General features: G+C 44.5%; 2 protein-coding genes across 2 annotated transcripts; one reads left to right on the forward strand and one right to left on the reverse strand.

Moving 5' to 3' along the window:
- Nucleotides 1-4,584, forward strand: col10a1a (collagen, type X, alpha 1a). The gene is made up of 3 exons (XM_029493783.1): nucleotides 1-107; nucleotides 490-625; nucleotides 2,089-4,584. The coding sequence occupies exons 2-3, from the start codon at nucleotides 505-507 to the stop codon at nucleotides 3,909-3,911; spliced, it is 1,944 nt and encodes a 647-aa protein (XP_029349643.1). The 5' UTR covers nucleotides 1-107; nucleotides 490-504; the 3' UTR covers nucleotides 3,912-4,584.
- A 2,600-nt stretch (nucleotides 4,585-7,184) lies between these two features.
- marcksb (myristoylated alanine-rich protein kinase C substrate b) lies at nucleotides 7,185-9,731 on the reverse strand. Its single transcript, XM_029494177.1, has 2 exons — nucleotides 9,570-9,731; nucleotides 7,185-8,503 (listed from the first exon to the last, which is right to left on the reverse strand). The coding sequence occupies exons 1-2, from the start codon at nucleotides 9,663-9,665 to the stop codon at nucleotides 7,922-7,924; spliced, it is 678 nt and encodes a 225-aa protein (XP_029350037.1). The 5' UTR covers nucleotides 9,666-9,731; the 3' UTR covers nucleotides 7,185-7,921.
- Nucleotides 9,732-10,872: the final 1,141 nt, after the last annotated feature.

A 10,872-nucleotide genomic window follows, 5' to 3' on the forward strand; every position in this document is an offset into this window, starting at 1 on the left:
CTGGGAGGCAGCATATCCTCAGTTGTGCTCCTACCCTAAGGATATACAGCAGCACCAGAAGCTCACTGGTGCTGAGGAGTTTGGTTTTCCCCTTCTTTTGGATGCTGGTACGTGTGTTTTCTCTTCCTTTTTAAACAGCTCAAGCTCTAAAGGAGCGTAGGCAACATGTTGGTTATGTTTGAGCCGGAGACAGGTTCCTGTTGCAGACTGGAGAAGCAGATTTTGGTGTGTTTTGAGCTTCCTGGGTCATACTCAGGCAGTTCTGGAGGATCAAGGATGCTCTAAGTGAATCCATTTTAAAGAAGAAAATGCAATTCACACCCTGTTGAGCACACTTATTTGCGACTTATTGAGTTTCTGTACATTTGTATAGCATATGCACTTAGCTGAGACAGCTTTAACTGTCTGTAACAGCTCAGAAAAAGAGACGAAACTAAAGCTTGCTGACACTTTGAGACTGACCTTTGCTTTGCTTTGCTTTCCCTGCAGGTTTGACTTTGCAAGATGGACATTCGAGTTGCAAGCATCCTTCTCCTCATGGCGACCTTGACAGCGGGCCACGGGGGCTACGTGGTGAAGAAGTATGTGAAGGCTGCCCCTCAGTACCAGCCTGTGAAGGGCCAAGGTAAGAAACTACAGCCTCCCCTTTGACAATGCTAACACTTCTCTAGCACAGCTTGTAAACCAGCAGCATGTGAAGTCAGGTTTCCCTCCCTAAACTCATTTCAGGATAGTTTTTCCTTACCTTTCAACGTCCTGGGAGGGAACAAGCATCTTTGTTGTGGCCAGCATGTGCAGCATAAGTAGCCGGACAGCAGTCAAACACAGGCAGCTGCTCTTTACTTTGAAAACTCAACTCCACCTTGCTCTGAAAGCATCCTGTGCTCTGATTGGCTGCAGTGGAGTGGACTCTCCTCCAATCACATTGTCCACTCAGAGCTGAGCTTTAAATAACACCTACTTTGGAGAGCTGCTTTCTGTTTTCTTCTGCATGAAGTCCTCCTGGACTTTTTTTCATTTTGTGATCATGAGGGTCAATTGAAATAATTATGTGAATCAAAACTTAAAATTGTGAGTTGCGTAATGTTTTAAGATTACTTCTGTATTCAGGACAGGGCTTTTTTTCTTTTTTTTTTATAGTTTGTAGCTGTAAATGTTGCTTTCAGACACTCACACTTATTCATTTGTTTTCAAACATAGACGACAACAAAAAAGACTCACTACATTTTAAAAATTAGCGTAGACTAGTAACCATAACAAAAATTAAACATATTGCTATTTTTATTTGACACAGTAGCTCTCAGTGAATTATTTTTAGTTTCACACTGACAATTACAGTGCAGTCGCCCTGCGTTGTGGTTTGAGTGGGTGTGCTTGCTAAACACAGAAGCAGAAACATCTGTTTGGCTTTATCCAAAGTTGGTCTTTTGTACACGTGACCACATTAAGGCAGCAAACAAAAAAGTCTCCCTCTCATTTAGACCTCCAACCTCTTTGACCAGAACACATCAAATTAATAATTTTTTTTTAATACATATATAAGGTATGTCTAAATATTCAAATAAATACTTACATTTGATATGAAGAATGTGCATGTTTAGGATTGGAAGGCCCCGTATGTTCATATCTTGGAAGTCTGGGTTCATGGGACTTTAGTTCTTTCCCCACCTCTAACTAGGGATCAAATACCACAGAATGAATTACTACCTATCAGTAAATAGTTTTGCATTGCATCCAACATTTTTCACTTTTCTTTGCAACTTGCAAGAGATAAATGTAAATGTCTTCCCTGATTAGTTTTAATATCTGTATTCTAAGATACAATTGAGTAAATATGATGCTCAGACCATCTGTTTATTTCCATAATAAAGTCATGACAAACTAAACAAGAAGTTTCAAAAGCATATTCCAGTTTATCGCCACTCTTTTAGTACCACAAAACTGCAGGGAAATGTACTTTGGCAGTAACAGAAAACACATTTTCACCTGTTGTCTCTGTGGAGTATTGAGTGGAGTGTTGTTGTGGTTGTTGTTGATGTTTCTTTGTTTGTTTGTTTTATGATACTGATGATGTTTCACTTTTAACAGTCGGTGAGCCTGGACCTCCAGGTGAGCCTGGCCCTGAGGGACCTGCTGGCCCTCCTGGCCCCCCAGGTGACAGTGCTGAAGGTCTGCCTGGACCCCGTGGACCTCCTGGAGCTCCTGGAGCTCCTGGGCGCTCTATTTCTGGCAAACCTGGATCCCCAGGTGGACCTGGCAAACCTGGCATCCCTGGAGCAAGTGGTGAGAGGGGAGACACTGGAGCTCCTGGCCCTCAGGGACCTAGGGGATCCCCTGGATCTCCTGGAAGCCCCGGACCCGCTGGCCTCTCTGCAACTGGCAAACCTGGACCTTCAGGGCACCCTGGACCAATGGGACCTAGAGGAGAGACCGGCTTGAAAGGACACCCAGGTGTGCCCGGACTGCCTGGTCCTAAGGGTGATAGAGGGGTGGGAGCTCCTGGACCTCAAGGTGCAACAGGACCTCAAGGACCTATGGGCCCAACTGGAGCACCAGGTGCCTCTGGAGTTGGAAAACCAGGAAAGACAGGTGCCCCCGGAGAGTCAGGAAAGCCAGGTAGCCCAGGTAGAGATGGTGCCCCTGGTCCCATGGGATCACAGGGACCTAAGGGACACACTGGTGCCCCAGGTGTAGGTTTGCCCGGTAAACCAGGTGAGAATGGTGCCCCCGGTCTGCCTGGCTCAATTGGCCCTAAAGGCCACCAGGGACCTGCTGGTGCCCCTGGTGCCCCCGGAGTCCCTGGATATGGAAAGCCAGGTGCACCTGGAGAGAAGGGTGAGAGGGGAGCTACAGGTAGCACAGGAGCACCAGGTGCAAAGGGTGAGCAAGGTCATACCGGATACACTGGTGCCACTGGTTCAACTGGACCCATTGGTCCTGTTGGACCTCAGGGAGAGAAAGGTTTCCCAGGTGAGACTGGTCCTGCTGGTGACAAAGGTGAGACAGGCGCACCTGGACCTCAGGGGCCTAAGGGAAACAAGGGAGATCAGGGACCACAGGGTTTCCAAGGAAAACAGGGTTACCCAGGTGCAGCTGGTCCTCCTGGACCCAGAGGAGGCGCTGGGCCCGCTGGTGACAAAGGAGATGCAGGTGCCCCAGGTAGCCCAGGTGCCCCAGGTGTCCCAGGCCCTGCTGGACCCAAAGGTCATCCCGGTCGTGCAGGTGAGCCTGGTGGTGCTGGTGCTGATGGTGCTCAAGGTGCAAGAGGACCTACTGGCCCTCAAGGTCCTGCTGGTGCTCCAGGTCTTAAGGGACACCCAGGTCTCCCTGGCCCTCCTGGCCCTGCTGGTTTGGCTGCTAAGGGTCTCACCGGACCTCAGGGTCCCCCTGGTGAGCCTGGTGAGCCTGGTACTGATGGAGAAACTGGCCCAGCTGGCCCCCCTGGTCCCCCAGGTCCTCCTGGTGAGGTTGTATTTGAGAAAGGCAAGGGATATGGGGAGGTTATGGTTAAGGCCCCCATGTCTGCTTTCACTGCATCCCTGGCCACCCCTTACCCTGCCTCTGGCACCCCCATCAAATTTGATCAGATTGTGTACAATGCTGAGAATCACTACGACCCTGACACCGGCATCTTCACCTGCCAGATTCCAGGAGTTTACTATTTCGCCTACAGCATCCATGTAAATGGAGCTCATGCTCTGGTTGCCCTGTACAAGAATGGCCAGCCTGTCATGTTCACCTATGATGAGTACAACAAAGGCTTCCTGGACCAGATGTCCGGCAGCGCTGTCCTCTTGCTTGACGAGCAGGACACAGTCTACGTCCAGATCCCCGATGATGAGGCCAATGGTGTCTTTGCGGCCGAAAATGTCCACTGCTCTTTCTCTGGCTTCCTGATCGCTTCAACGTGATACGTTGATACAGTAGTTCCCTAAAGCCAACCAACTACATTTGCAATCTATTTCTCAAACTAAAGTAAACTCCCTGTTCATTTTTCCTCAGCCAAACAGACAGGCAGTTCACCCTTCTTTGAGGAATAGTAGCATCTCGACTTGAAAACTAAAAGAAATAGGTGCTTAAAAGAAGGAAAACTAATTTATGAAAACAGGTAATCAGGGATGGGGAACGCAATCCACAAAGTTACCAGTGAGCTTATGCAATGGAGACAGCATGTGAAATTGAGGTGTTATAACTGTTGTGTCCATACTTTTTCTTTCCCTCTCCGTTCCTTTTATACTGACATCAACCAGCGAGTCTGAATTTAGTGTTTGTCCGTTTTTTGTTTTGTTTTGTTTTGGGGTTTTTTTTTATTTTATTTGTTTGTTTTTGTACAACCTTGTCTTTGTTTGGGTGACCAATAATCTCATTAAAAGTACAAAAATACTTTCTGTGCATCATGTTGTAACTATTGTCCTTGCATGTGACTTGAATATTGTGAAATGGTTTAGGTCAAATTGACTGTTATTTTGAAATAAGTCACCAGGATACTGTCATACATACACCAACTGTAACAATGTTATATCCCCGAACAAGCATTATGTCATGTAACGCATAATGACCAAAATAAAAGATGTCTTAACAATGTTTTGTCTCAGTGACATTTTTTCAATGGGACCAAAAATCAATAATAACATTGACATTTATTTCTTTAAAGGCAAATTCCTTAGAGGCAAAAGTGAGGTGATTAAAAACCTACAGTACTCATTTATACACTCAAACATGTCAAATTTAATCTGTTTTGAAAGGTATTTTACGTTTTGGCCCAGCTTCAGGGTTGGAGTTGAAATAGAATAAAATATTTCTTTGGGCTTCCACAACACATCATCTTGAATTATTAGTGACCTTTCTGGCTGCCCGTAATTTTTAGAGCTATGCAAAAATTAAGAACCCATATACCAGATTTCCTGTACAACACTGGATCAAACCAGGAAATAATAAAGGAAAATGTCCAAAAAAATATAAAAACCACAAACAGGTACGTGGATAGGCAAAAAAAAAAAAAAAAAAATCAAAAAAAATATAGCATTTAAATGTCATGTCATTTAACATATGCTCACGAGTCATTAGAAAAGGCAGAGGAATTCAGTCTCTTAATATTCAGGTTAAAATTGAAGCTGTATGTGGATGTAAAAATACTCACAAACAAATATCAACAGCAAAGAGTAGGCTACTTCTATAACAAAAATCATTCTTAATGTCCAGGTCATTAAAATATAACATCTTAGTTTTGTTATTTTGTTGTGGAATTTTCTATAATAAAGCACAATATCCAAGAAAGTCATCATGTGTTTAGTAGCTGGTTTAGTAGTGTTTTTTGCCATGGAGCAAAAAAATAAAAAATAAATAAATAAATACTGCTGAACCCTTGAAGAAGACCTGACTACCAGCTTTGGTGCAATGTGTGTATACCCAAACAAAAGATGAGTCATTGATATGTATGATGCAATCTCTTCCTTGATTATATAGTTTTATTGGGTTTGAATTCCCTTAGAAACCTGCAATTTATCAAGTCCCCCCCAAGAAATGGGCTTCTGTTCTTCCAATTTACGGAGATGGGAATTACACATTTAAATTTTTGGAGTAGATGTACTTAGTTATTTCATGCCATGGAAACCCTAATGTATATTCTATACTACTGGTTGTCTGCTTGGCAGCCAAAGTTTTACAAAAACTACTCTACCATGGAAGCATGAACTTGGGTGTGTTAAAGAAAGTAGTGGTGTGTAGGATGAATGACAGGGATGGTCTCTGGCCTGGCAGTAGTTGTTTGATCTTCCCTGGAATAGAGACTAACGCAGTGGTTAGGAAAGGGGCCCGGGGGCTGGTGGAGGGAAACCACTGGGGACTGCCCTCTCAGGGGGACAGCCATTTAAAGACAGTCTGCGGTAGGTGCACGTGAGGTGGGACAGACAGGAACACAGATGGAGAGCCGCCTATGGTCAACACCAAGCCACACTCCAAAGCCTCAAAGGAAAACAACTGAGACAGTGAGAAAGGAACTGGTATGGAGACACTCTGAGCAGGTTGGAGGGCAGTGTGTGGCATGTTGGGATACATCATAGCTGTGAAGTGCATTTGAACCACACTGGAGCCCAAATGGGAAGCAAAGCCCTCAACAACGTGAGCGAAATGTCTGTGTAGACCAGGATGCAGGAATAGAAATAATATGTATAAAACACGCCCTTCTTGCGGTGGGTGAAGCTGCAGCAACCAGGGTTAAATCGAGTGCAAAGGAAAGAGATGGCTTGAAATGAGCATGAGTAGAGATGTGGGTGGGATAAGAACAATACTGTTGCTGCAAGGTCTTTATTCTTAACAATGTCTCAATGTGTTTACGGGTTTTTGGCTTTCGTACAAGGAGTCCCATCTTAAATGTGGTGAGCAAAAGCATAATTTAGGTCGGTGCTGCCGGTTGCCGTAGATACTAAAACCTTAGAGGGCGTAATAGCATTTCTCTGAAACACCATCAGTTTGGGTGCAAAACCGGCACCTTGGTGAGTGAATGAAAATAGCACTCCAACCCAAAATCTTCACATAATTCTCATCTCCTAAAAATGCCGCAGGGTAGCACTTTTCAACTCTCACAGTATGTTTGAGTGGTTTAGACACAAAATGTTTTTAAGACAGCATACATTCAAGAATGAGTTGACAGCCTAAAATGGACAAACCAGTTTCCTTTTGAGTAAAGATACAACGGAAAGTGTATTTTTTTGTGAAAAATCCACTCGCACTACCTAGACAACATTCCTACACTGTAGTAATTTCTTTATCTTTCAGCCAGTGCAAGAAACTGAATTTCACACCCAATTCATAGTAAAAGTGTCCAAGGTTGAGAACCTCATATTGAGGTTTCAAGGTGTTGTTTGAGTAATGGCCACATGGAGGCGCTGTGAAGCAAAGTATCCATTTTTGTCTAGTGGGACATCTCACCCACATAAATTCAGTTTAGAACTGCTAGACTCCCTTATCACTGAATAAATAATCTCGTTTATTTTTGTCCTTTTCCCACCTGTGTTCACAGAAACACTGCCAGAACACCTTAATCCCATTTTGTAGGCAGCAATTTCTTATTGAATTAGGTTTTATACTAAAACAGTGTTTCCAAACTCAGACTCATTTGTGCATTTTATTTGTTTGAAGTGGTGTTGTATTCATCACAGCTTGAAGCAAAATTTGCTTAAAACATCTCCCAATTTTATTCAATCTTACAAATGGTGAAAAACAAGGAAAAAACTTCATTTACAATGGGTAATCTGTTAAAAACTTCAGTCATTTAGGTACATCTCAGTCATAAAACCAGTAATATCAAAGTCTATACAACGTGCATTACTACAGAGTTTTGAAATGGTGGAATCTAATGGAAAGTGATGAGCATCTATTATTTTGACAGTTTACTAAATCTATTCATTCAGGAATGGTCGTGTCCACAGGAGCATTGAGCTTAAAGAGTTGTAAACAACTGTGCACTGCAAAGACAACATTTAAGACTTGGTTTAGGACTTTCCCTTTAAATATCACAATGTGTCAAATCTTGCAGACACAGCTTTAGCTGCTACATCCAAATGCCCAGCACCAAATACTTTGATTAAATATGTCAAATTCAGCAACATGTCAACACAGTCATGGTTTCATGTAGAAAAAAAACATTCACACTCGCATTTGCACTTTCACACTCACCCACGTCACAAATGCAGGCACCAATGAGCAGTGAGGAGGCAGCACACCGGTACGCCTCCAGTCATCACTGCCACGGACCCTGCAGTCATTACGGATAAGATGGTAGCAGAATAGTAAACGAACACCAACCAAAAAAAACAAAACAAAAAACAAAACAAAAAAAATCCCTGGTTTTAGACAAGTTCTCTCATTCCTTCAGACGGGTGCCATCGTCTCCTTCATTCTGGTGTCTGGTTCAGCAGGATTACTCGGCGGCGGCGGCAGCTTCTGGGCTGGCTGCCGTTTCTGGCTCAGTGGGTGAAGCTTCAGCTGGTTTCTCCTCTCCCGCTGCTGTCGCCTCTTCCACCTTCACCTCCTCCTCCTCCTCAACCTTTGGCTCCTCAGCTGCAGCCTCCTTGGCTCCTTCCTCACTGGCCTCGGCCGGCTTGGCCTCCTCGGCGGCTGCCTCCTCAGACGCCCCCTTTTCTCCTTCGGCTGGTTCGGCTGCGGCCGCCGCTCCTTCTTCTGTGGCCTCCTCTGACTCCTTCTTGGTTTTCTTGAAAGAGAAGCCGCTCAGCTTGAAGGAGGGTTTCTTGAAAGAGAAGCGCTTTTTCTTCTGCTTGCCGTCCTCGCTGGTGGATTGGGTGCCTTCTTCCGGCTTAGCAGAAGCCTCTCCATTTGTGGCCGGGGGCTCCTTCTCGCCATTGGCCTCGGCAACTTCTACTTTGTCACCGTCTTCCTTTGGTGCCTCCTCAGTAGGAGTGCTGCCGTTGGTCTGGACATCAGCTTTGTTGGCCTCCTCTGCAGCTGGAGAGGTATCGCCATTGGTCTTAGCATGCCCATTCTCCTGAAGAGAAACAACACAAAAAAAAATAAAATCATTCCTGGACAAACATCACCACGTCATATAAAGAAACATTTGTTTAGTCTTAATGCTTCTAACATTGCATTTGAGGACCAGACTTTAAACACACGAATGTGAGGCTACCACCTGCAAAATCTGGTGTGCTCATGCTCAATCAAATGCACTGACTGGTAGTAACCAATAGGAAAATGGCCCCAAAATTGCAGCAACATCTGTTACCGGGAGAGTGACGAAAGATGTGGCTTTCAGCAGTAGGCTCCTCGGTTAGGCCGCAGTAACGCCGGACGCCATCGGGGGGCGTTCAATGAGCAGACGGTGCAAACAACATGGGAATTTGGGATTTTTTTTTTACCCCCCCCCCTTCTTTTATTTCTCAAAATAATCAACCAAAGCCTACAATTTATATTAGGAATGCCTCTTGGGTTATTATGTAGGGGGGTTTTCTTATAACTGATTAATTTCGTGGGCTGTTCGTGTATGAGAACATGGCTTTCTTTCTTGGACCTGGCAACAAAGGCGTGGTATGGTTTTTTAAAATGGCCATGCCACAGTGAGAGCGGACAGACACCCCCCCGCCCCCAAACACACATTTCAACCAAAAGCATCATTTGAAAAAATAAAAAATAAAAATCTAATATATATACTATATATTTTTTTAAAGGAGCTAAACCAGGTGAGAAAGAATTTCGATAAATCTCAATTACAATTACATTCACTATCAAATTCTCCCCAGATTTTCAACATATTCAAATTCGGAGGAAAAAAAAAATAAATATCAGATTGTGAAATGCATGTATTTCAATCAGGGAGAGGAAGGAAAAAAAAAATATTTTGACATGAAAAGGCGTCGGATTAAAGCTGAAACGGTAACAAAGCGGCTGGCCGGTGAAAATGGATACATGTGGCCACTTTCCCTGAAAGCCGGTGAGCGTGTGGATGCGCTGCAGGGAACACGGAGCACGCCATCGACGCACCACGAAGCTAAATTGGGGCTGAATTCCTCGCAGAGCAATTAAGATCGAAACGACTGAGTCGGAGGAAATGTTACCTGTCCGTTTGACTTGGCTGCGACAGCTGCACCTTCTGCGGGCTTTTCCACCGCAGCTTCCTCCTTTCCGGCGGTTTTGGAGATTTGAGCTCCCATGCTTTTTTTTTTTTTTCTTTTTTCTTGGTCCAACAAAGGAACCCAACCGATTCAAATGAATGAACAAAGACCGCAAGCTTCCTCCCCCCCCAAACAAGAAAAAAAAAAAGATTCAAGTCAAACACCTCCTTTTGCTCCAGACGAAGCCACAAAAATGGAATCGGGACCGAAGTGACCGCAAAAAAAAAAAAAAAAAGAGGGACGAGCGAGAAGTTGCAAGGAGGCGGAAAGAAATGTGGCGGAGACGAGAAAGGAGACGCGAATTCTTCCAATTTTTTTTCTGGAGAGCGGAGTTTGTAAATGGAGAAATTGGCCCCGCCGCAAATGAGATGCGGAGTACAACGCCCAAGTCCGCTGATGAATGGGCGCCGAGGCTATGACGACACAGCCGCCGCGTCTCCACCAATCAGAAGTCCGCGGGGGGGTGTGTGGTGAGGGAGGGGGGGCATGGCGTTGGGGGGGGGGCCATGGACAAAAGGAGAGACACAACAACATGGCCAACAACTTGTTTTATATCCACCTTATAGTGCAGGAAGTAGTTTGTGTTTTTTATCTGCTGGTTTATTGGTTTTACTAAAATTAGGCTTTAAAATATCAGCTTAACTCGTGACCCCAGAAGTATTTCTGCTCCAGAATATGATGAATATAGAATGAGACACATCGTAAAATAAACAAACTGCAAAACAGCCATCATTCCCTTTTACATGAAGGTGCACATCAGGTTATTCAGGGTTAGTGAGATAATAAACAACATTTCACCTGAGGATTAATAAAGATCGAGGTCACTTTTTTAATTTTTAACCCAGTAAAAATTTTATTCACAGTAATAAAAATGTGCATAGTCTAGAAGACAGCTGAAAACATGTCTGTTAATCTATGGACGCACCAAAACAACTTCATGTTTTCGGACCGAGCTCAGCTGGTCTCATCATTATATCATCGTGTACCCCGTCAGTAAACACACATCCCCCTGTAACTATAAGCCCCTGTCCCCACAACTTCCCTCGTCCCTCCTCTTGCATAATAGTGTCTTGTCTGCTTGTTGCAGCTGGAGCATCCCAGTGACCCAGATATAATGAGAGTCTATGGTCCTGAGCTGCTGCTGCCTTCTCCAGCAGCCTGCAAGTGCTCTGACTCCACGAACAGCCACAAGACTGCCGTCTCCCTGCCATCGCTGCATGACCCACATCTCCATGGTTACCAGTCC

This window comes from Echeneis naucrates, chromosome 22 (genome assembly GCF_900963305.1).
Source record: "Echeneis naucrates chromosome 22, fEcheNa1.1, whole genome shotgun sequence".
NCBI classification, from domain to species: domain Eukaryota; kingdom Metazoa; phylum Chordata; class Actinopteri; order Carangiformes; family Echeneidae; genus Echeneis; species Echeneis naucrates.